Raw genomic sequence first — 26,256 nt, forward strand, 5'->3', positions numbered from 1 at the left:
GTCACTACCTCTCCAGAGGGCTCCCGGGAGGGCAGAGGCGCCGGGAACGGCCGCAGCCGCCTCTCCTCTCAGGCCTGGGGCCTCCTTCCGTCCCAGCAACGCCGCGTCCCGGAGCGCGGAGGCGCTGCACGGGCACGACGGGGCATCGAAACTCCCCGGCTGGGCCAGGGCGGGTCGCGACACCGGAGCGGGGCCGGGGGCAGCGCTGGGGCGAGGAAGAAGAGGAGGAGGAGGAAGAGGAGAACGGGGGCGCCCGCCGGCCGCTGCCCCCGCACCGCTCACCTCGGCCGGCACCCTCGCGGAACCGGCGCGCTTGGCGCTTGCTTCTCCGATTGGCTACAGGTGTTTTCCAACCGCTTTTGATTGGCTGAGACGCTCCTACACCCCAGGTAACGGATCCCGGCATATGATTGGTCGTGGGTGGGAGGGCTCCTTTGGGGGATTGGCTCCAGGTGAGTCGCAGCTTGCTATTGGCTGACAGGTAGTGTAGGAGGTGTTCCATTGGCTGCGGACGCTAACCTTCTTAGTCCGCCATGTTCGGCGCGGTGGCGCCGTTGCCGCTAGAGCTGCGGCGAGGGGGGCGCTGAGGGGACCCGGCTGAGGGGAAGCGAAGCGGCGGCTCGTCCTGCCGCGTCCTGCCCGCGCTCCGCCGTCCTGCTCCGGGAACGCGCCGGCAGGGGGGCGGCGGGGAGTCCGGGTCCGCCCCGAAGTTCCTCGCGGGACTTTGAGCAACTTGAGGCCGCCGCGCTGAGAGCGTCCCCTCAGGTGCGGGGCGCCCCCCGCGCTCGGCGGGAAGCGGGGCTGGGCCGGAGCGGGTGGGACGAGGCGACGGGACCGAAGGCGCCCGCGTCCCGGGCCGCAGCGCCGCCCCGCCGCTCCCAGCCCGTGCCGGAGCGGGGCTGGCGGGCGGGGCTGGGCGGGCTGGCCCTGGCCCCTCCGGCCCCGCGTCCCTGGACGGGGAGTAGGGAGCTGCCTGGTAAAATATATATGGATAAGGGAATGTGGTGTTAATTTTGAATAAACGGGGTGTTTGTCAGTCTCCAGTCGCAAAGGCAACTTGAATTGCCCCTTGGAGTTAATCTTCAGCTTTTCCTGGGTAAATTTGTAACCAACGTTAATTGATAGCACTCTCCTGCCTATATAGAAACTGTTTTGAACGAAAATACTCTTTAGAAGAAAAGAACCAGAAGCTGAGTTGATGAATAAGTGACGATCTATTTGGAGTATTTTTGGCTGAGAGGGAACTGTTGGATGTTTTATTAAAAGCGTCCTTAAATGTTTGGGTTGTTTCTGTAAGGCAAAGGTGTACAGGGGATCTTTAACTGTCTCAGTTTCTGTGCAGGTCAATGGTCTTGTGTGTTCTCCTTTTCACTTCTTGCTGTTCCGTGTAAAGCTGTTTGTGTTTGTCAAATTTGGCACAACTTGTTTGCTCAGCAGAGTGTGTGTATATTCATCTGTACTCTGGTTTTCTTTCTGTACAGCTGGATTTAAAATCATCTGGAGGAGAGGCATTTCACGTGTGAAGCTGCTCGCTTCGGAATTAAATTGAGTTATCTGTCTTGAGTGAACTGATTTCTATGTGTTTATAATTATAAACTACTAAATACAGACCATGCCTAGCAGAATGGGCTCAAAAATTGACTTGAACAAAGACTTCATCAGAGTAAAAACACACTATAGCGGGTAAGTCAGCATGTTCCTCCCCTCTGCATTGTGTCCTGTCTAGTTTGGAGTAAATCAAACACACAATCTTTGTTTTCCTGGTGTGAATAAATATTAAAAGTAAACTCTTGTATAGCTTACCCTTTAATTTTTGATATCCGATTCCCCTGCTTCCCCTCCCGGTTGTTGGATTAATGCAGCTTGATGGGCAATGAGATTTTAACGCAGCTGCTCCTCTTACCTTCGTGATGCTCATTTTTGCAGATCTGATTTAAGATAAGTCGTGGTCCTTTATGACTTCAATCAGTTGTCAGTTTTTAGTGGTGAAAATGACAAAACCTATGTCTTAACAAAATATAGAGACTTGCTATACTTGAAGTAAAATTTACAAGAAATCCACATATGAATAATAGATACATGTAAACTGCTTTGTATGAATAATAGATGCATGTAAACTGCGTTATGAACTCTGTGTGAAAGATTTGTGCTGTATATTTGCCGTTACTAATAGTTTCTGCTTCATAGTTTTATCCTACACCTCTGAATCATGTCATACATAGGCTTAGGTTGAAAAGAACTTCTGAACGTGAAGTACTTGTGTGATGTGTGTCTGAGGTGCTTCTCTGGAGCAGCAACAGGAGAGCTGCCTTCGTTCTGTAAACATAAAGAGTTTAGTGTAAATACTTTGTAATAGTGTTGGTATGAAGTAAAAGGAGCGTGTCTGTAAAACCTGACTGCATGGAAATGGAGGAGGTGCTAATGTTTGTGGCACTGTCAGAATCAACATGTAGTTAGTACAATGTTTTACAATAAACTGCTGCTGGAGGTTCTCTTGGGACACTGTAATCTCATGGTGATGTTTGCTTGGTTAATTCTATTCTCACTTGAGGTGGGCCAAGGAAACTGTCACTTTGCAAAAGAAGTTCCAAACTCAATTTTGTTTCTGTTCTACTGTGAATTCTGTAAGAGCTGCCTATTTTGGGCAATATAGACTGTATAACTGATTATCTCAGTATATCCATTTAAATACTATACTTGTCTTTTGAACAAATTTGACAAACTGCAGGAAACCATTGATGCTGGGCATCTTTGGAATTAAAGACAAGCTCACTCAGGTTGCTACTTAAAAATTAAAATAAAACCATGGTACAATATATCATTTTGAAGTCCCAGTTAAAAATCTAAGCATGAGGAAGTTCTAAAACATGCGACTGTTGAGTCTGTGTCTGTGCAGTCCCAGTATCTCAGGTATTCCTGTTTCTGGGTGTGACGGAGTTCCTGACATAGCATAGTATAAATAACTGCCTAAGTAGATTGCGAAAGAAAGTTGAACTTGTGTCATTCTCACTTCATTATTACAGTTACTTGAAATCACTGCTTTTAAAATCACTTCATTTGACAGACCAAGGGGTAATGGCTTTAAACTGAAAGCGGGTAGATTTAGATTAAATATGAGGAAGAAATTCTTCGCGGTGAGGCCCTGGCACAGGTGCCCGGAGGAGCTGGGGGTGAGAGGTGTCCCTGCCACGGCGGGGGGTGCAGCCAGATGGACCCTGAGGTCCTTTCCAACCCAAACTGTTCTGTGATAAACAGATCAGTGATACAATATCATTTGCGTTGTGTTACCTTGGTTCTAAGTGGTGGCACACTTCATCCGTCAGCGTGGATGATTCTCTTGGTGTAAATGCTCATACATAACTTACTGGTCATTAGTTCTTTGTATTACTTTTTAGTGTCCAGTTTGGGATACTTGACCAAAAAAAGTGTCCCGTGGTATTCTTTAGTGTTAAACAATGAGTGATTGTCATTTATCTGTCCGTAGATGGAACTGTTGGAATATGCAGGGTAATGTGATTGTTTTCTGACACAAGCTGCTTATTTCATCTCGTGCAGGGACATCCTGATAACAAACTTGGATGCATCGATGAGCTACGATGAACTTTGTGATGAAGTGCATGAGATGTGTAATTTGCAACAGGAGCAGCCGATTACTCTCAAGTGGATTGATGATGAAGGTATTGTGCCGAAATGCTGCTTGGGGATTCCCGTGTCACATACGCTGGGCAGGTGTGCTGGGGGGTGGGTGATCCACAGAGCTGCAGGAACTGGCAGCGACACTCACTCGCTTTGTGTACTGTGATGTACTGTCATGTACTGCACTTTGCGTGTGCCTGCTTAAGTGGATTTATGGATTAATTATCTAGTTTTAGCTAAAATAACCCTCACAAGGTAGTGCTAATAACATGAGCACAAGCAGAGAAGAAAACAGTGGAGAGTAAAAAACAATGACTGTCTAATCAGGTCTGACAAGAAGTCTGTGAAAAAGATTCAGAATTATCAAGAACAGTACTTGAAATGTGTGTTTACATCCACTATTTTTAACAACGAGTTTGAATAAGTGTATGTTGTATCTTTTTTCTCCACTGATGTTTCAAGCCCAGCTTAACATCAAATGATTGAAAGAGAAGCAATACTGTAGGCTGGTGTATTTCTTACTAACTAATTGAAATTCTCCACTCTTCAGTCATAAATTTCCCTCTCGCTTTTTTTGTTAGGTGACCCATGTACCATCTCATCTCAGATGGAACTGGAGGAAGCTTTCCGCCTGTATTGTCAAAACAGAGACGAGGGACTGATTATTCATGGTAAGTATTAAACAATTTGAGAACCTGTATGCATTTGGTAATCCAAACAGCTTCTTAAATAATTGGAACAACTCCTTTGGCTGTCAGATAACATTGTTGTGTAGCTGAAACCCTACAGTAGGCTCTGAGAGGGCTTCAGGTTCTAAACTGCACACATTTGTTAATGCTATAGCCAAGTATCTTGCCAGTATGGACCCAAATTTTGATTGTTTTCTCATGCGGAATTACTTAAAGGCTTCCAGAAACTGTGTAAATACACTGAAGCATCAAGGCAAAAGTACTACTGAGAGTATTTTCACTTAAAAATCTAATGTTTTTGTTTTAGTTTTCCCAAGTATTCCAGAGAAGCCCGGCATGCCTTGTCCAGGAGAAGACAGTGAGTACTAAAATGTTACCAAATCTCAGTTCATGTCTTTGTAAATGTTAAGGAAAGGAATGCGAATCATCGGGTGTCGGGTTTGCATCGGCAGGCACAAGTTGAACCTCTGTATCTACAGAAAATGTTGTTAGCAACGCTAAAAGTTAGGGTTTTCCGTGTATCTCGTTGCTTTTTTCTAATCTTATTTGGTAATGATGCTTTAGGATGTTTGGGTAGTTCAGTGTCTTGCGTGCCTTTGTCTTTTGTGAGAATTACAGTAGAAGTGATGGCTTTGGGGATTAAACAGCCTTAGAACGCTTGGCATGTTCTACCAATGGTGAATTTGTGTTAATACATCATTGTAAGTGAAACCGCTGTCTTTCAATGAAGACAGAAGGGTTGATTTTATTTAAATCTTCAAGTTTGGGGTGCTTCCCCCCTTAATTCTGCAGCTATGAATGGAACAACCAAGTCTGGCATCACAATTTGGGGCTATTTCACAGCACGCGGAGTTTTGCTTTCTATTCTGCTTCCCATGGTAGGGAATGGACTCACAGCAGCTGAGCCACTTTGCTTTCCCAGCACAAGGACCGAAAGCACCAGCAAACTCCAGCTCTGCTTCGTGAGGAAATACCCCTGTTGTACTGACCCAGACTGGTGCTGGTCCCAAACAGAGTTATTTGCCCTCCTTTGTGCAAACAGAAAGCAAACCAATGTGAAATACTGTTGAGAAAAGCTGACTGGAGGAGAGAGAAAGCGGTTGCTTAAAGGGGTATTTGTGTGAATAATGTGGCATACCTAATAAAGTCACTGCAATTTAATGATCTCATTAAAAGTGTAGATATTTTAGTACCGCAGTTTTTTGCGTTAATTTGTTAGATGTCTTGGTTATCTTAAGCCGTGAGATCAGTGTGGCTCAGATGACCTGGTTATTGTCTGCACAGTATTTCTCCTTACAGGGTTTTAGAGGTCGTGTTGAATCATACTTGGATTGTTTAAAAAGCCTGTTCAGTAGGATGCGCTCAAGTTTCTTGTAGTTTATTGAATTAATTCAGGGCATTTTGCCTCTTTGCATCTGTGAGGCCTGCATGGAAGGCTGGTATTGTGTCCTAGTTGTAATGATTTTCAAATTGTTTTAAACAGATGTATTAAATTGTATCGGTGCTAATTTAGCCTAAATGAATGCATTCGGCATTGTTGCTCATTAGCCAAAGGCATAAAGCAAACACCTGCATTGCACTTCGACTATGTGGAAATGGCTTTGGTAGTGGTGGTAGAGTTTATTTAAAGGACTTTATTTTGACAGGACTACAATATTGTCCTTTGTTCAGAAAATATTCAGTATGTTTCCAAATCTTGTTTTATTTTATATGGCTTTATCACTTTAATAGGAATTCCTTTTAAAAAAAGGAGAATATTACATAGGCACTTTTCTAGAGCATCGTGCTTACACTATAAAGGACCTTATAAGTTTGCCTCAAGTTATTTCCAGAGACAAATAACCAGTTAACTGTTTGCTCTGTGCAGAATGGGCCTCCCCCTCAATGAGCAGCTCCCGGTGTAAATGTCCGGCTGCTGTTGCCGAACCGGTAAGATTTCCCTTCGGGCCGGTTGTCCCGTCCCCACAGCCGCAGTGGCGCTGCCGCGATGGGGGGATTTGGGCGAGATTCCCAAAACATCCTGTGTGTGTTCCCTCTGAGGTGACTCCAGCACCCGCTGGCCAGGAGCCTCGATCCCTTATCCCATGTTTCCTGATAACGATGGCAGACTTTTAGGCCAGTCTTTTCTATTTAAAAATAATTGGATTTTTTTAGCAGATCAGCTATTTTGGAATTGATATGAAACGAGGTTGTTTCTGTGATGTTTAGGTGTGTGTTTATACTGGGTGCCGATAAGCGACAGCCTTCCCGCTCCCCCGACACGCAGCGTGGTGTCTGATTGGCAGCTCTATAACTTAGTATTGTCGTCTCAGCTTATTTACACTGACAGATCTCGGTCTGATTTATCGCCCTTGATGCTGCAGTGCGTTGTATAACAAAGCACGTTCGGCTGAACAATTTAGATCGATTTGTCGGACTTCCCTAATGGAATTGCCGGCTTTATCAGAGAAATACTTGTTTTTGTGACATCAGCTCCTTGCCATCCATGCCATGTTTTAGTTTGTGCTCGGCTGCTGGCTCCAGCCTCTCAAGGGAGCCAGTACCACCCGTGCCTGGATACACGAGCAGAGATGTGAAAGGGAGAGACGGGGGGAACCAGTCTTCCATTAAATATTTGCTCTTAATGTTCGAGCTGATCCTGCCTATTGTCCTTGGTATCTAATGGTATTCAAACAGCGGCATCACTGGAATAAAGGGAAAATGTTTCGTTTCATACCTACCACGTTGTAAAGAATTCCATGCTGCAGAAGCTAAAGCATAAAGCCTAGTGAGTAATGCATGCTTTTTCTGTAGATTTTGTCTCATCGTTGTGCTTGCTGCTGTGGGCTGAGGCCGGTGATGCGGTATGGGTGTACGTGTGCTGCAGCGGATAATAGAACTCAGCGTTTTGGTTCTGATACGGTCGCTTTGCCTGCCACCCTCCTTTGCAGCCATAGATTGTTACAAATGCAGAGATTGCCGCTGCCTCTTGTGCGTGGGGATGTGGCTGAGAGACCTCTCGGAAATGCTGATAAAATTGCCTTGAAAGGACTCTTGGGGAATGTGTTTTAGGAGGAAAAGAACAGAAGAGTGAGTAGTGCTGCTGCTGCTAATAAGGGAGATTAATGAAAGAAATGTATCCCAAAAACCCTGACGGTATGTGCTCAGGGCCTGCTTATTGTACGATTGCTGATGTGAAGATTAATGATTTAGAAGCATCATTTTTAAGGCCTTTTTGTTGAATTGTGTTTAGTGGATCATCTCGGATGTTTTTTAATTGCAAAATATTTGTTTTGAATTAAGGTTTGCTTAGTTTCTAATATTGTCGGAATGAACTGTGCTAGAGCACTTCTGAACAAATAGATATGTGTATTTAATGTTAAAATTGATCTCGGATTTGGGTAGCTGCTGCTAACAAATTTTCGGGTTGTTTTGCTGTGAGCCTCGTTAAATAGAAGAATGCAGACTAGGAAACCTGTGATTTCATGAAACAGAATGAATACCTTTTACTGTGTAAGTACTTCTGACATTAGCATGACAGACTGTTTTTATTGTCTAATATTTCTGGCCGATCGTGCTGTCTTTTTTGGTGGTGATTACGCTGCGTTGTGATGTCTCTTATGCTCTTTGTTTATCTGCTCAGTATTTTAGCATTAGGTGTTTGGACTTCATTTTTCCCCAAGCTGTATTTCGTGCAATTGTCATCATAGGGTTCAGTGAAGGCACCTTATTAACCTAATTAATGTTGTGAGCTGTTTTATTTTAGATATAGATATTTGGATTTGCTTTATGTTTTACCTGATACTACAAAATAGCTCCAGAAGGCTTCTTGCTACAGTGGTGTGGCCTGTAAATATTTTTCTAGCTCGCGAGGCAGGTTTTTCCCTTCATTTGTTACTGTATTGGCAGCAGTGATTAGGTTATTCAGAGCACGTGAACCAATTTCATCCCCCAATGAAGAAAGGAACTATTGCGACCATAGAGACTATTCTGAAGACATAGATTGGATTGCACTAGATAATTAGGCAATTTTGAAACTGCTAGTAACCCTCTCCTGGTTTCTGGTAATTGAACTGGCAGAGGGGGAGATCATACTGGTTTTAATGTAAGATATTCTTGCTTGGGCATTGAAAATAGCTGTGTCATAGTTTCTCAAGAATACCTGAAATCTCTTCCTCTGTCGTCTTAACTGTGTACTGTGATTTTTTTAAAGATGTGTTATATTTGAGAAATACGCATACAGATCGAGACAGCTTAACTTACTGAGAACAGAGTTGTAGTTAGAGGTCTGTTTGCCTTATTTAATGGTTTTAATTCTAAAATGATTTCAATGTTTTTCTTAGCTATGAACCATCCAATGAAAAATAGAGATAGGCCTCCCATTTGATAACAGAGGTGTGAAATTATAAAGCACACATCTGGCGGTGGGGTTTGATAGTTTCAAGATACTGGATGTCTTAGCAGGTGTTTTTATACCAGTTTGTAAACTATAAACTAAAAATACAGTGGAACAAGGAGCACTCGAGCTAGTTTATAAGGTGTCATAACAAATAGCCTGTGTTCTTTTCATGTATTCCACACACCTCCCCCCTTAGCTATTGCTCAGAATGTAGTATAGTCATGAAGGAAAGAGGTCACCTGGTTTTAGGAAACTTCTCTTGAACATAACACAGGGGGATGGAGCTGGGTGTTCTCTCTCATGCTTCCAATCTATATACTTGCCATAAGTAGCTAAATCCACTTTTGATATGAAGGCATTAGGAATAACTAAATGGACAAGGAGGTAATGGGGCTTTTTGTGTTATTTGTTGGAATTAGTGGACGTTTGCAAGCCTGTTAAACCTTTTTGGGCCTGTCTGTTTCAGTAGCTTGAAAGAGCTATTGAATGTGTGACCCCTTAAATGGTATGGTGAAGGTTAATGACAGATCATTATGCTTGGGATTCTGTGCAATACTTTTTAAAATCAGTTGTTGTGTGCAAGTGATGGTTTTGAATGTTTAGCTCAGCCTCAGAAACAGCAGCAGGGCCTGCAGGGCAGAGGAGTGAGCTCTTCGACATCTTTCTCTTGGATTTCTGAGTTGCTGTGTGAGAAGACAGGACTTTGTGGGACATGTCAGGCGCTGCGAGTTTGAAATGGAGACCAAGTGAGACCAAGTCCTGCAAGCACTGGGCTCAGCACAGAAGACTTGAGCCAGTCCTAATCTGGGTGGTAAATCAACACACACCTTTGGGAAAGCTGGAAGGGCGCTTTGTGGCCGAGGTGCGCGGGTCCTCAGCATCCCCATCCGTGCAAGGGGGAGAGACGAGCAGCCCGTGCAGTTCTGCCCGTAAACCACAGGGGGAAGGCAGTGACTTGGGTAGGGAAAAAATGAACAACTGAGGTTCTCACTATTGACTAGAGAGTGCCTTGTTTGTGTTTCTGAAGTTCCATTACTAGTTCTTCTGCATCTGTAAGAGCTTATCCTTGAATTATTAGCAGTTCCCTGTCCTGCTGGAACTGAGGGGCCACAACTGGACACCATATTCCAGGTGTGGTCTCCCCAGGGCAGAGCAGAGGGGCAGGAGAACCTCTCTGACCTACTGACCACCCCCTTCTAACCCACCCCAGGTCCCATTGGCTTCCTGGCCACAAGGGCCCAGTGCTGGCTCATGGTCACCCTGCTGTCCCCAGGACCCCCAGGTCCCTTTCCCCTACGCTGCTCTCTAATAGGTCATTCCCCAACTTACACGGGAACCTGGGGCTGTTCCTGCCCAGATTCAAGACTCTACACTTGCCCTTGTTCTATTTCATTACATTTTTCCTGCCCAACTCTCCAGCCTGTCCAGGTCTCTGATGGCAGCACAGCTTCCAGTGTCACCACTCCTCCCAGCTTGGTGTCACCAGCAAACTTGCTGACAGTCACTCTGTTCCCTCATCCAAATCATTGATGAATATATTGAATAATACAGCCCCAGCACTGCCCCCTGAGGCTCTGCACTGGATCCAGGCCTCAACTGGACTCCGCCCCATTGACTCTGTGGTTTCTTCCCTTCAGCCAGTTCACAGTCCATTTGTTAGCGTTTGCTCAAAAGATTATAAAAACTTCTATAAAAATCACCACTTTTCAGCAGGTGACTGTCCTGATGCATGAACACCAAATGTGTTTTCATTTAATTGCAAACATTTTTGCTTTGACTAGATAATGTATGAGTAAACTCTAGGCTGTTAGTCACTGAATCACGCTCTGGTTTCTTAGTGATTAGTTAATAGATGGTTGGTCTCACAAGTAAAAAGAATTGAGGTTCTGTGAGTGACCTCACAGTCCGTGTTCCAGAACCCGAGTGGAAGTGCGAGGGTCACCCAGGCTGGCTCCAACTTCCCTACCAGGTGAGTGGGGAAATCCTGCTCTTATGCTCACTTAATCCCAGGTTTATCCATCCTGGTAACCTTGCACTTGGATTCAACTGTGCAGCTCCTCCCTGCACAGGCTTGAATGAAAGGAAACAAATGATGGTGTGCGGTGTAGACGTGTTGGGTTGTTGGGCCTTGCTGTGCGGTTTTGCCTGAGGTTCAGTTTATAACGGTGTCCCTGAGCAAACGGGCCAGGTGGCCCCGGTAGCCGGGGACGCGCCGCGCTCGGCAGCCGCACCGAACAGCCGCGCTTCTGGGACGTCAGTTAAGGCAATCTGGATCCATTAAAAATGTGAGGTTTGCTAGATCTTATGAGATTTTTTTGAAGTCAGGGAGGTTTTTTTTGTTTGCCAGAAACTTGCTGAGTTTTTCTCATGTATTTGTTTGCTATTATTGTTGGAGGGTTACATTTCCATTAAAATATTCAAGAAATAATTCTGTAAGTTGCGTTTACTACTAAATGCTTACCTATCTCTTCTGAAGTATCTGTGGATTTTCTTTTGCTCAAGACAGTCCAGATTTCCAGCTGCCATTCGTGTGAGCTGTTAACTTTGAGGCCAAGACGAGCCATAAGGCATGAAGGGCTGTGAGTGATCTGAAGGGGCAGCAGAGACCGTTTCAAACGAGATCTTAGCTCTGCTTTAGTGGGTGTCATTGTCTTCGTAAAGGTGACTTAGCACTTTGCAATGATGTGGAGCTGTTTTAACGAGGAGGTGAACAGGAGCGACTGAGAGGTGATTCACGGGCAGTCGGTGCGTGCACAGGGTGAGTTTTCCACCCACCAGCCCTGACCCGCTTCTAAGTCAGTGGGGAGCAGGATATTCAAACCGTATTCTTGCTGGGTTGCAGTAAGTGCCAGGTAAATATTACTGCTGTGTGAAATACAGCTTGATCCCCTCGTTGCTCCTCTGGTGCATGCAGCACATTTCCTTTGTCATTATTGCTATCTAAATTGTGCTGGATCTTTTTTTTCCATAGAGGTTGATCTGACTTTGTGGTTAATTTTAGTCCCTATTGGAAAAGGAAAGGAGGATGGGGATACAGTTCCCTAACTGCTAATCAGTTTTAAATTAAATTAAATATCAAATGCTGTCGTCTGACCATTTTAATAATAGCAAGAGATTAAAGCACTTAATGCCTGCACATTGTTAAGGATACTCTTCCTTTTCTAACTTCTGAAAAGGAATAGCAATTGTACATAGCAGCTTATTCATAATAAAAAGGACCAATTCATATACCTTACAATGTATGTGTGTTACAAGCTTCAGAAGGTGATTTTACTGTTCCAGTTTAACTGTTTGGGACATATTAAGTAACAGATACATGAAACAACCTACTACCAGAGTTGTTGAGAATTGACTTTCCTAAAATCAGTTCTATCTTTATACATAATTATTCTGATATGTTATCTTTTCATCTAATTCAGAGTCTATCTGAAATACTAATATCCATTTCCTACTTGTAATCGGTGAGTTGGTTTTGAAAGAATGCTCGCTTGTCTGCTCAGCAAAACATGAAACGAACAAAGCAAAACTGGCCGCTCTCCCTGGGCAGCTGGCAGCGCAACTGGCCTGTAAACAACTTGTATTAATCTGAGAAGTGATTTGCAGCAATAGCAAATTATCTCTGTGCTTAGTATAGTAAAAGATTTCATTACAGTTTGATCATGCGGAGTCTTGTATCTGGGCAGGAACAACCCCCGGTTCCAGTGTAAGTTGGGGAATGACCTATTAGAGAGCAGCGTAGGGGAAAGGGACCTGGGGGTCCTGGGGACAGCAGGGTGACCATGAGCCAGCACGGGGCCCTTGTGGCCAGGAAGCCAATGGGACCTGGGGTGGGTTAGAAGGGGGGGTCAGTAGGTCAGAGAGGTTCTCCTGGACACCTTCCTGTGTAACCTCAGCTGGGTGTTCCTGCTCCATGGGGGGATTGCACTGGATGAGCTTTCCAGGGCCCTTCAACCCCTGACATTCTGGGATTCTGTGATTTCTGAAGAAACAATATTACACGGTTTTTAAGGTTCATTGTGAATGAGCGTTAGTGATGTAGTTGCGCAGCTTGACATCAGAGGAAAGAATTGCCCAGCAGCAGCGCTCGGGTGTTCCACACGGATTTGGAGTCAGAAGCACCTGCTTCATTGCGTCGTTTGACTATTTTTATTTCCCTTGTAATCTTGAAAAACACATTTTCTTTATACTCCAGTTTTCCAACCTTCGAAGCAGATAAAGTTCAGTACATTCATTGTAATTGGAATATAGCTTTATGCTCCCCAATAAAAACTTGTTATCCCTGTTAGTAACTTAAAATATCTCTTGAATTTTCCCTAATGTTGTCCACGTATAAAATGAATATTCAGAATTATTTTTTTTTTGTTAAGCAAAGGCTTGTCTTTAATATCCTTTGAAGAAGAAATACTATGTTAAATTAGGGGTATAATATCTCGTTCAGCCTCCAAGCAGCTAACTTGAGGTCCTTAATGAGTTAACTGAGGTGTACTGGGAAATAAATGCCAAAGTAGCTGTTTTGGTTGAACACAGTAATGAACTGAACTTGGTTTAGTTCTTGGTTATTGAAAATGATGGGATCCCTTATTTGTTTTATTCCAAAGTGTTCTAGAAACACATACCAAAATATTTGGGTTCAGAAGTATCTTTCTCATCTGAGTTTTAGGGGTGAAATCCTTGCTTAGAGCTTTGTTCCCACGTTAGAATACTGAGAGTAATTTTGTTTTTATAGGAACTGATTTGTCATAGACTGTGTGCTGAATCAGTGCTGGCCATAGCGCTAAATTGAAGGGGTTCCTGCTTTTTAAAAAGCTTTGCTATGTTAAGTTCAGGTGTTGTCAGACTGTTGCCTCACAAGTATAGGATGTAAGCCCCTGACTTTGATTTCATATTTATCATTAATTAGGGAAGTGACTTGCTCCTGTATTTACAGACTTCATCAGCACAAGCTGCTCGTTAACTTATCATTCACTTAATATTTCTCATGTCAGTGGTAAGATCATCTTCGGAACACAGATGTATTGGGTTCCTTCCATATGGTGCTTTGTCTAACGAACCAATTTGCAGTTTTGGAGAAGACGGTTGCGAAGGTTTCGTGGGTTTTCCTGGCGGTGAGAAGGCGTCCTGCGAGCGCTGGGACAGGTCCTCAGTGACGCTGGAGCATGTTTTTAGGCAAAAACTTTGCAGCAGCTCCTTGTGTCAAGCCGCATTATAACGAGTATAAGTAATTTGTTTTTAGGAAGGCATACATAAAACTTGCTATCGGAAAATCTTCAATATCGCGCATCTAAGGCTTTATTAGTGTCAAACATCCTTTCCATGTGAAGCGACGTGGGGAGCTCGGCACCGGGATGTTCCCGAGGAGGCTGTTTCTTTAACAGTTGTCTGTCCCTCTCACCTGAGCTCCAGCAGAGCCACCGAGAAACGGTAACGAGATTACGATCATGTGAGGAAAAAGAGACAGGGCCGGAGAAAAGGGAGAGGCAGCGTGGAACATCCTGCAGAGCTGTCACTTACGCTGCCTTAAAGAAACCAGCAGGGATTTTAGCTGTGCGTTCCTGTTCAGGAAAGCAAGATTGTTTGAAGCCAGACGTTGCTTCCCGTGGCGCGTGGGGTGTTGCTGCGCTGCCATGCTGCTGCTTTACACCTTCTAAACCTTTTTTCTTAGAATCGATCTACCGACGTGGAGCCAGAAGATGGAGGAAGCTGTACCGAGTGAATGGGCATTTGTTTCAAGCCAAACGTTTTAACAGAGTGAGTACTGTTGCATGAAACGTGGGGTTTGGTAATGGTTTGTGGTAATTGTTTTCTCGGTCTGTGCTTTTTCTGTGTTTGAGTGTTGAAAAGAAAGGAAATGCAAGATGCTTATTCATGTGACTTCTCGGTCTGTGCGGTGTTATTCGGGTCACAACAATAACAGCAACTTGAAAGTCTTTGAGTCTGGGGTGGAGTTAATAATTTATGATTGGTAGAAATTATTTGAAGTGTCTAAAATCCCCCTCGTTTTGTGACTATTTAAACTGATAGATACTCGGAGCAGCTTTTCTCCTCTGTTCTGTATGTGATTTTGATTGCTTGTTAGCATAATCTTTTACCTTCAGTCATTCTTAGAGATGAGAGCTCTTGATGGTAGCTTGAACTGCTTCGAATCGGAGCTATTACATAATCTAATTCAGGAAAAAAAATCTGGTTTACTGAACTAAAATACAACTGCATTAAGAATCTGACTTAATCCACATAAGCAAGTGAATGTGGCTTTAAGACTGAGACTCCTCCTTCCCTTATCCCATTATGCCCAAGTATTGCAGCATATATACAAATGTAGTACACGCTTTTGGGAATTCCCAAGAAGAGAAGAGCAATACAGAAAATTTTCTTTAAAAACGATCTTTGATTTCTTTTTAATTTCTTTTTCTAACAGTACTAGTAAGGGTTTCTAGCAGCCGAAGGCTTTTGGGCAGGACAGCGTGTGTGATTCATTAGCCTGCGGATCTGAATAACCGCACTCTAAGGCGCAGTTTGGGTGGAACAGACTCTCACTGTTCGGCGGCTCCGGGACAGTTGCGGAATTCTGCGAAGCCTGGGGCGGGGGGGCGAGCGCAGCACTCGGGGCAGTTTGCACAACGGGCAGCGGCTCAGCCTGTTCCAGTCGTTACCGGAGAAAACTTGCGGATAGGGAATGATGCGTAAGTCTGCTGCTGGCAGCCTGCGCCGTGCGAGCGAGCGCTGCCGCGGGCGACTCGCTGCTCTGGAAGAACCTCAGGTCGCCGTTTGGCACTTGGGGTGAAGTGGATAAAATGACCACAGCGCACACACTGGAAAAGTTATGTCAAGACCCGCCCTGGTAAAGTCAGCAGCACAAAGTCTGGCTTCTCCAGCTGTCCTCCTTTGGATTTAATTTATTCAGATGCCATTTTGTTGCACATGTATAAAAGGCCACGTATTTTTTTATATTAAATAGTACAACCAATAGAGGTTTTACTTTAGTCTCGATAAGTTTTAATTATGGAACATTTCTACTGATGTTCTACCACTGTTAAAGTATGTAGATGCAGATATAGAACATTCTTCATGCTTTAACTTGTCTTCTGTAACACGTTATGCCAGTGTTCTCCCAAGCAGTCAGTTTGGGTGCTTTTTATGCATCACTGTGTAGTACAAATTTGTCAGTTTTATTTGGGTAACCTACATCAGAACCTGAAATTCAAAATATACTTACTGTCTAAGAATGATTTACTGATGTTAGGCTGTAATGTGTTCTATATTTTTGAGATATTAGCGTTCTTAACATTGATTTTTAGAGTTCAGCTCAATGTAGTCCTCTAAGTATGAAGCATAATATTTAGTTATTTGGGAAACCCTGGATATTTGAAGAGAATTATTATCTAATATCTCCTGGGGGTGATGGGGATGGGTTCTTGTAGGGTGGATTCTTACTGCTGGATAACTGCTCGCCCACGGCAAGGAACTGATAATTGATAATATTCACTCTGGCTTTTAGAGAGCGTATTGTGGCCAGTGCAGCGAAAGGATATGGGGGCTCGGAAGGCAAGGCTACAAGTGCATCAACTGCAAGTTGCTGGTCCATAAACGTTGTCATATCCTTGTTCCACTGACCTGCAAAAGGCATATGGTAAGTTTGCATTCTGTAGAAAACAAAAATGTTTCATTATGTTCTATGTTGCCATTTCTAGATGACAGAATCACACAGAATCCCAGAATGTGAGGGGTTGGAAGGGCCCTGGAAAGCTTATCCAGTGCAATCCCCCCATGAAGCAGGAACACCCAGCTGAGGTTACACAGGAAGGTGTCCAGGCGGGTTGGAATGTCTGCAGAGAAGGAGACTCCACAACCCCCTGGGCAGCCTGGGCCAGGCTCTGTCACCCTTTCTTTATGGGTATTGCATAGGACTTGCCTTGGTGTAATTAGATTTTGTGCACATTGCTACACCTATTGGAGCGCTACACGTCTCATCATGGGTTGTGAATGAGACCAGGGTTTTGTGTACCATGAAGCTATTTGGTATTGTGCTCTTTAGCAATTTATGGGATCATCTTGCATAATTCCTGGTTTGTAAGCAGAAAACCAAAGGGTTTTTGTGATTTGTCTTTGCAGGATTCGGTCATGCCTTCCCAGGAACCTCGGTTAGATGATAAAAACGATGAAGCTGACCTCCCTTCAGAAGAAACCGATGGAAGTGAGTATTTCCTGTGAAGTCGGAATTCACGTGTTTCCCCATTGGGCGGCCCGGTTTCCATTCTACCTGTTCGGGTGTTTTTAAAGTTTACTTTGGATTAGCTCTAGTTTAGTCCCACAGGTGAAATAAATGCTCATTAGGGACTTGATTACAGTAAATGACCTTCTGAAGCATATCATCTAGTTTGGGTTCATCCTAAGTTCCTATACTCTGAGAGCATTCCAGAATGTGAAGTTAAGCACGGAGCAGTTCCCAATGATATACTTACTACTTTGTACTTTTTTGGTTTCTGTTCCAGTTCCCTACATTCCTTCAAACCGGAAACATGACATTAAAGATGATTCTGAGGTATGTTTTACAAGTATTTTTGTAATTCACGTTTACACACTTAATCATACAGCTTTTTATAAAATAGCTAATTATCCTAATTTTTTCTGCTACCTTTTAAACCAAGAAGTCTGGGTTTTCTTTCTGAAAATTGGTATTTTTTCTCCTAAGCGTTTTGGTTGGGTTTTTCGTATCCCAGTTATGATGTGAGAAATTCTTCTTTTTGTCTCCGCCGTTCATGTTGCAACAAGAGCGATTCAGCACTTGGCCCTTGCAAGCAGTGGTGGTTTTGACATCTTGGTTCTGCAGCGGCCGCGCGCCTGTGCCGCCGGCTCAGCCTGATCGTACATTCACTATCAGCTTTGAGATGCTTCATATAGATAATACCTCATAATCTATAGACAGCTCCTGTGGAAATTCAAGTAGAATAGCATCCACTTAAACTCTTTTTCAGCTCTTTTGTGGGCAGTCTGACACAATCTCTGCATACCAAGAATGTCATTCCCTCAAAGCGGTTTGAAAAATCCCAATGACCTCTAATTCTAAAGGGCTTAAAGCCATTTCTTTTAAAAATGCTTTTGGCGTGTTTTAAATGAATAGGATGCACTGTGCAGAACACTGGCAGCCAGTTTGATACCCCAATTTCAACCGGCTTGCACCTTTTAGTCCTCTCTATCTGCTACAATACTTGTCACTACCATTACTGCACACTTGGCTGGTTCCTGCTGTTGGGTGAGTGACTGCCTTGTTTGCAGGCACATGCCTTCAGGTTCTTATCTCAGATTCGGAGATGGAAGGGTATGAATTTAAAACACATCAGAGAATTTTAATTGCTGTGTAGAATTGCTCCCTTCTGCTGTGTTTAGTGCTTAGGTAGATATTGTTCATGGTTAAATTTTGACAGGTGCTATTTGCTCAACTGTCCTGATTTATGCCGCTCTGATTTTCCCACCTGAATGTTGAGCTTTACTACAATAATTGAAGGTATCCTATGGAGGGGAACTGGCGTTCTGGGAGCTTTGTTGACTAGAATCTTTAAGCTCAGAGCAATCTCTGCTAATAGCAGTCAATCCTAGATCAAGATTCTTTATATAAATACTTTCCATAGTTCAGCAGAATGCTGATCTGTCTACAAGTACAGTAGTACGAGGTCAGATAAAAATAGGCCACAGAAGTATGTCAAAGCATTGTATATATTGATAAAACATAATGTCAAATACATGCTGCACGTGTCTAGTTCAACTGCTGCAGTCTGACATGTTCCCATCTCATTCCAGCAAATTCAGTGCGGTGGTGAAAACCTCTTTGCTTTAATAATTACTTGTTACAAAAATGTTGTGTTTCTAGCCTCTCTTTCTTTTTGTACAGGATATTAAACCAGTCATTGATGGAATGGATGGAATTAAGATTTCTCAGGGGCTTGGACTGCAGGACTTTGATTTGATCAGAGTTATTGGACGTGGAAGTTATGCCAAAGTTCTTTTAGTTCGGTTAAAAAAGAATGATCAAATTTATGCTATGAAAGTAGTGAAGAAAGAATTGGTCCATGATGATGAGGTAACAGTCTGTGTTAACTGCATTCTCTTACATATTGTAAAAAATTTGCATGCACAACTGAGCAGTGTATCAAATACTGCAGATGTATGATATTTTGAAATGTCTTTTGTGCAGATGTTTCTAAATGGTTAAAAAAACTTCTGAATATATAATTGAATTTAAAACGTTTTATGACCTATTAGAGAGCAGCGTAGGGGAAAGGGACCTGGGGGTCCTGGGGACAGCAGGGTGACCATGAGCCAGCACTGGGCCCTTGTGGCCAGGAAGCCAATGGGACCTGGGGTGGGTTAGAAGGGGGGGGTCAGTAGGTCAGAGAGGTTCTCCTGCCCCTCTGCTCTGCCCTGGGGAGACCACACCTGGAATATTGTGTCCAGTTGTGGCCCCTCAGTTCCAGCAGGACAGGGAACTGCTGGAGAGAGTCCAGCGCAGCCACCAAGATGCTGGAGGGAGTGGAGCATCTCCCGTGTGAGGAAAGGCTGAGGGAGCTGGGGCTCTGGAGCTGGACAAGATGGAGCATAGATGTTCACAGTTTCTATTCTGGGAATACCCCAGTGGTTTTCCAGCAGGAGTTCTGACTGTTCCATTACTCTATTTCAGGATATTGATTGGGTACAGACAGAGAAACATGTGTTTGAACAGGCATCCAGTAACCCATTCCTAGTTGGTTTACATTCATGCTTTCAAACAACAAGTCGGTAAGAAAGATCTGAAATTGTTTTGGGTTGAAAAAATTGATTGTTTCTGTAGCTGTAAGAAATCAGAAGCCCAATTCAAGAGTGGAAGTGAAGATGGCTCAAACTGGAGGGATAAGAAGAGTTTTACTTGAAGGTTTCCTTGGAATCCATTAACTGTATTATATATTTTCAGATTGTTTCTCGTCATTGAGTATGTAAATGGGGGAGATCTTATGTTTCATATGCAACGGCAAAGAAAGCTTCCTGAAGAACACGCAAGGTATTTTACATACACAGTTATAGTGGTGCCTTGTGTTGTGGTTGTTTTAAAAACAGGGGTTTTTAAATGCACCAGCTTTTCTACAATCTTAATGCTAATATCAGTTTTCTCCTCTTTAATTTCAGGTTTTATGCTGCTGAAATTTGTATTGCTCTAAACTTCCTACATGAAAGAGGCATAATCTACAGAGACCTAAAACTGGACAATGTTCTTTTAGATGCAGAGGGTCATATCAAATTAACAGATTATGGCATGTGCAAGGTAGGAGGTTTCGTGCCTTTTCTTGCTTCGTCATTCAGCGTGTATCTCTGGTTATACTTTTAAGTCAAATACTGCACCCGGTGACATTAAGAGAAAGCTGACAGTAGTTGTCCTTACCTCAACACTCATGTTTATGAGCCCCGAGTTTTGTTGTGGAATAGGAATGTGCTCCTATTCTTCAGTCACTTTTCAGAATAACATTTGTAATTCCTTTCTTTGTGTATTTCAAGTTATGTGGGTGATTTTTGCAGATGAAAGAAGTTGGGTCTGTTGGCCAAGTTCACTTCTTTCATCTATTTAAGTTTCTTACATGGCCCAAAGTTAGAAAATATGTATGTGAAATGAGATTAGAGTCCAGTCTGTTTGTTGGTGAGAATAAGTTTCTGAAGCCAAAACTGCACCTGAGGAATTCACGCAATGTTTTCTGCATGTAGGAGGGTTTGGGCCCTGGCGACACTACAAGCACTTTCTGTGGGACACCAAATTACATTGCACCAGAGATCCTCCGAGGAGAAGAATATGGTAAGCTGGGACTAAACTCTTTGTAGTTCTAATAGATCACAAAGCAAAGTTCTAGTTGTGGGTTGAGTTTTCATTGGAGCGGTGCTGTCTGGCTGACGCCTCCAAGCTCCCAGACAGATCACCCTGGGAATCCCAAAGCGGGAAAGTCTCCGCAATCTCCCCCGGTGACAGTGTCAGTCACGGGGTTTGTGGCTTCAGTGAAAGCAGAGACTTTCAGTGCTTTGTGGAACCAGGCCGTAAATCTTAACGCCTAAATGGAAGGAGTTCCTGCTGCAAATCTGCTCTGCAAACATTGCCAGGGTTCAGCGTGGACTGGTGGGCTCTCGGTGTGCTGATGTTTGAGATGATGGCAGGAAGGTCTCCGTTTGACATTATTACCGACAATCCCGACATGAACACTGAAGATTACCTCTTCCAAGGTACAGTCACTGTGCTGTGGTTGGTTTTGGTTTTCCTGGGGAAGATCCAATGGAAATGAGCAGTTCCAATAGGACAGTTGGGTTTTCCGTTGTTATCCCATAGCTGCCTGTAGATCTGCTAGAGATAAAGAGCCCCAATATTTCCAGTTTCATCCTGGGAATTTATTGTCTTGAACTTGGATAAAATGGTCTAAAATTAGGAAGCTTTCCTCAGACGAGAGCGTGTTTTTCAAATGTCCACAGTTGAATTCAGACAGCAACGTATGGCACGGTGTGTGTTGGACGGCAGTCCACAGGCCAACAGCTGCTTTTACAGTTCAGTGCTAGGAGGATCTTCCCTGACAGAAATATAGCAACCTGGAGCTTTGCTCCATATATATATATATATATTTTTTTTTTTTTAATTCCAATGAAATTAATGTAACTATTTTAAGTTTTACCTTTCAGAAATAGCGCTGTATGAATTTTTCTAAACCGAAGTAGCGATACTTGCCGTATTTCTTACAACAGGAGCTGTGTAACAGTTTGGGGAGTTGCGATGCTGTCTACTCTCTAATACACAGAACCACCCTTTAAACTAATTACTGCAATTACGTAACAGTCTGCCACAGTCTTCTTGATGAGCTTAATGTTAAATCAATTACTGTTTAAGATGATGCTTTCCCATATACTGAGGACACTTAAGAAGTTTTATTCCCTGATTATACTACAAACAATAGAAAAAGAAAACGAAGCTAACGTTCCTTTTAGGAAGTCTTGTCAGTGTAACAGTGCCTTGAATTACTGGAGTTCCTTTTGTTTGCATTATTTTAAATAATTACCATATCTTCCCATTTTCCAAATGGTAAAATATTTAAATAATAGAGTGTTTGTATTGAGGTAATGGTCAGTGTCACAAACCAAAACGCAATATTGCTGTTTTTCAACCTGTAACAGTTATTCTTGAGAAGCCAATCCGGATTCCGAGGTTTCTTTCTGTCAAGGCTTCCCATGTGTTAAAAGGATTTTTAAACAAGGTAAATAACATTCTTTTATTTTTAGCATCTAAGATCTGGAAGTCAGAGCTTCCTGTTGAAAGCAATACAGTTAAGAAGTTAATCTGCTTACTATTAAAAAAAACCTATAAAACCTTGGTATCCTGTATGTTAAAAAAAAAACAGTTGTTGCTTATTTATTGAGGGGGTTCCACAGAACAGACTTGATTTAAAAACCTGCACCTAGCTGAAAAAAAATAACTATAGGCTTATTAATAAACTCTTGTGGCCAGGAAGCCAATGGGACCTGGGGTGGGTTAGAAGGGGGTGGTCAGTAGGTCAGAGAGGTTCTCCTGCCCCTCTGCTCTGCCCTGGGGAGACCACACCTGGAATATGGTGTCCAGTTGTGGCCCCTCAGTTCCAGCAGGACAGGGAACTGCTGGAGAGAGTCCAGCGCAGCCACCAAGATGTCCAACCCCTGACACTCTGGGGTTCTGTGTGATAAGGTGTGTGTGTGTTCCAGCGGTTTGCGCAGTCTCGGGGATGCTGTGGGCGTGTGGGTTGGTGCTGAACACGCCGGTGGCGGGTTGGGGTGTAACTGGGTGTCTGTTCTGCAGGACCCCAAGGAGCGGCTGGGCTGTCAGCCCCAAACGGGATTTGCTGATATCAAGTCTCACACGTTTTTCCGCAGCATAGACTGGGATCTGGTAACTATCGTTGCTTCTGTTTGTGTGTGTTCAAAATCAATCGATTCTTTTAGTTTATTAATTGTGTGTAATGTAACAACCCTATTAAAACCAGAAAAATCCAATTTCATAAATGTAGTAGCTATTTTTCTTTTTCCGGGTGACCTAACATAATGGAAATGAGCTTTATTTCATCACCAAAAATCTGGCTGTCTTCTGAAATCTAAGAATGGTTCCAACTGTGGGCATCAGTTTTTCGGCTGAAAGCTTTGACACTAGATACCTATTTAAAAAAAGCACAATGGAAAGATTTAGGTGGTTGTGCTCTTGTGTGATACGATTAGGACAGTGCTGCTCAGGAGGAGCTAAAATGTTAATAAAATTTAAGCTAACTTTCTAAAAAGAGCGTTGGCAAATATACTCAGGAGAAAATGAAAAATATTTGGAAAGCCTTTTTAGTTATTCGAATTTTCTTTGAAATGCAGGTGATGAATAAAAAAATTTGACTTAAAAGCTTTTACAAATGTTTTGAAGTTGAAACGCAAGGAGCGACTCTAATGCTCACCGAATTTTTTCTGTGGAAACTTGAGTTAAATGGAAAATAACTAATGGCAAAGCGAACACACACCGTAACCAGTTTTCCCCGTGTCAGTCGTCCGAGTTGTGTGGCACAGCTCAGAACACGGGAGATTTCCCACCCGTGGGTAGGACGGCTGAACAGCCTGCAGGGAACACCAAGACAACCTTTCTGTTGATTGTTTCAGTACGTGAAGTCGATTGTTACCCTAGTGTAACTATTCAATATTTTAATTTTTCCTTTCCCCCATTATTTTTTTCTCGTAGCTGGAAAAGAAGCAAACAACCCCTCCATTTCAGCCTCAGATCACAGACGATTATGGTTTGGACAACTTTGATACGCAGTTCACCAGCGAACCAGTGCAGCTAACCCCAGACGATGAGTATGTGGGGTTTTTATTCACCCAAATACAATTGCATATTAATAAACTAATTTGTAAATTACTGGAAAGTTACTAAGAAGAGAATAAGCTCAAGTGGAAGAGGAGAGTTTACAGATCATGGCAGGAGGGGCTGGCCCCTTGGGGAGAACATAAGGCTGTTGTAGGGGGTAGGGAGGCAACTAGGAAAGCTGAGGCCTCCTTAGAATTAAACCTGGCGAGAGGGGTCAAGGACAACAGGAAGAGCTCTTCTCGGTGAAAACCAGTGATAGGACAAGGGGTAATGGGTTCAAACCGGAACACAAGAGGTTCCATTTCCAAACCCGCCTGGACACCTTCCTGTGTAACCTCATCTGGGTGTTCCTGCTCCATGGGGGGATTGCACTGGATGAGCTTTCCAGGGCCCTTCCAACCCCTGACATTCTGGGATTCTGTGAGGTACTTTGTTATTATTTCAAGAAAAAACAGTACAGCAACAAAAATAGTATTTGCAATTGATAAAACTAAAACAATACATCCTTTTTTTCAGAGATATAATAAAGCGGATAGATCAGTCAGAATTTGAAGGCTTTGAATATATTAATCCATTGTTGCTGTCAACAGAAGAAACAGTATGAAGGAACAACATCTTTGGTGCGGACAATGTGATTGCCCTTTAAATTTATCCTTACCTACAGTATATGCATGCAAGGCGGGGGAACTGCAAGATTTTGGATGGAGACCAATGATTTAAAAAATAAATTGCTGCTGAAAATCAAAGAAATGAGGATTTTGGTGGGTGTCTTCTGCACTTAGTGATCCGGAAGCTCTGGGCACTGACACTACTGGCTTCGTTTATGAAGGAATCTGCATTTTGTGCCTGTTTCATGAAGGATTGAAATGTTCATTGCATCCCTGGACAAGGAGATTCTGAACAACCTGGAGATCTACGAACTTTCTACAAACATTTGATGCGATGAGCTACCAATTGAAGAATATTTCAGTGTAACATCCTGAAGAATAAAACGTATTACGGTGGTGTTGAAGCTTATTTTTGATGCCTTTTTTCACAAGTGGTACCTGTCTAAACATCTCAGATCTATTTAAAAGGAGTTGTGTTTTATTAGCAATCAAAACATAAATTTGGGTACAAGATTTAAGTGCCTAAATGGATAAACTGCATTGAAGAATTATTACGTATTTGGAACGTTCTTAAACCTGGTAAGTTCTGCTTGTTAATATTAAGTGACCATTTACATATGAAACATACAGTTCACAGCTGCAGCCTGATGTTCATTTGTATCTTTATAGAATTTGAAATGCAGAGTGACTCAGCAATATTAATTTCAAATTAGAATTTACAGTATCAATTTCAAAATCTGTTGTTCTGAAGCCCAAATTTACTGAAATGTCTAGATTGAAGGAAACTAAATTTGCACACAGAGTTCCGAACAGAATACCTGAGCAGTGCCTATACCTACTATGATGTTGTGTTGTATATTACATTTTTGAAAAGTATTTTTATCAACTATCCAAATACTCAGAAATAGAGCAAAACCATAATAAAGCATAGCCTTAAAGTTGAAGTAGTAAATCTAGAATAACCGTAATAAGAAATACACTTTCCTGATAAAGCACACCTCCTACTTACGGTCAACTGTCTGCTTACAGTTACTCAGTGTAGATTAATAACTAATTCTATGTAAGAGAATGGGATATTTTGGTAAAATGATTTGCATCAAAGTAGAATCTTTAATGAATACCTAAGAAATTGGATAAAGCAAAAGAATAACGATCAAATCCCTTCTCATGCAAAGTGGGGCGGGGGTACCGGGGGCAGGGAAAGGGCAACATCACAACCGTTCGTTTAGCAGCTTGGGAAAGCTCGCGTCGCCACCTTTGCGGATTAGTACGTGTGCGGTGCCACCTGAACTTGAGACGCTTGTGAAGATTTCCCTGCCTCTGTAAGTAAGATCTGCTGAGGCAGAGTCGCCGTTGGCTCTGTTTTGGGTTAACTCTGTTGTGTGGGTTGCAGAGATTTGGGAAAAACACCAACAAAAGCACTCGCAGAGGCAGAGAAAATGAGAATCCCTGTGCCAGGCCACCCCGGTGACCCGTGTCCAGTGCAGGATCAGTCGCAAGGCTTTCGCTTCCTCTCCATGACCACGCGGTTTTCTCAGGGTACAGCATTGCGTTAGGTGCTGAACATCTTGCGGATTCACATCCACGTCATGAGGTGCTAGGACCAGACTGCCAAAACGTTGTGTAACCTTTTCCGTTCTCATTGATTAACAATCCACGTTTTGTATCCCCTCATTAGCCGCAATTACGCAGACCTGTGGTTCGGTCATATTAATCCCATCCAGATTTAAGTTGGGGGTTTCTCTCTGGCCTGTAAGCTTTTCATATTAAGCAAAATGTGTTTTAATCAGCACTAAATAACTTAACCGGTAAGAAGTATTTGCCTCAAATGCCTGGACTTTAGATACTTTATCTACTGAAGGACACATTTACCTCTTAAATGCAATCTGACATTTTTAAATTACTCCTTTTTCCCTTCTTGGCAATTACTTTATTTGCCCTGAATACGTTTTCTTTCAGTGTTCTGAGCTCCCCGGTAATACAGGAACGGACAGTTGAGCGGGCGCCGGCAGCTCCCGCCCGGCAGGGACAGGTCGGTCCGTCCGTCCCAGCCCAGGGCACACGACTTGAACACGCAAATCTCAA

General features: G+C 43.0%; 2 protein-coding genes across 5 annotated transcripts in view; one reads left to right on the top strand and one right to left on the bottom strand.

Moving 5' to 3' along the window:
* Positions 1 to 502, bottom strand: part of LOC309448220 (uncharacterized protein) — a gene marked incomplete at its 5' end in the record, with an annotated part of 13,984 nt that extends 13,482 nt beyond the window's left edge. For 2 of the 3 annotated variants that reach the window (XM_082069570.1, XM_082069571.1), the window contains one exon: positions 9 to 502. In XM_082069570.1, the coding sequence (XP_081925696.1) occupies positions 9 to 502 (494 nt within the window). The remainder of the gene's footprint in view (positions 1 to 8) is intronic. The other variant, XR_014185754.1, reaches the window with a different exon arrangement.
* On the top strand, positions 262 to 26,127 carry PRKCZ (protein kinase C zeta). Of its 2 annotated transcripts, none has more exons than XM_082069564.1 (19): positions 262 to 389; positions 1,482 to 1,683; positions 3,556 to 3,677; positions 4,218 to 4,307; positions 4,633 to 4,683; positions 14,366 to 14,451; positions 16,199 to 16,330; positions 16,813 to 16,894; positions 17,193 to 17,242; positions 18,590 to 18,778; positions 19,376 to 19,473; positions 19,646 to 19,732; positions 19,858 to 19,993; positions 20,428 to 20,515; positions 20,815 to 20,934; positions 21,871 to 21,950; positions 22,526 to 22,615; positions 23,438 to 23,553; positions 24,080 to 26,127. In XM_082069564.1, exons 2-19 carry the CDS (start codon positions 1,613 to 1,615, stop codon positions 24,165 to 24,167), a joined length of 1,776 nt encoding a protein of 591 aa, XP_081925690.1. In that variant the 5' UTR covers positions 262 to 389; positions 1,482 to 1,612; the 3' UTR covers positions 24,168 to 26,127. The 2 variants fall into 2 exon arrangements, with proteins under 2 accessions (XP_081925690.1, XP_081925689.1); XM_082069563.1 differs by lacking the exon at positions 262 to 389 and adding an exon at positions 534 to 765.
* Positions 26,128 to 26,256: the final 129 nt, after the last annotated feature.

The sequence above is a fragment of the Streptopelia decaocto genome (genome assembly GCF_964273445.1).
Source record: "Streptopelia decaocto genome assembly, chromosome: 20".
Taxonomy (NCBI): Eukaryota; Metazoa; Chordata; class Aves; order Columbiformes; family Columbidae; genus Streptopelia; species Streptopelia decaocto.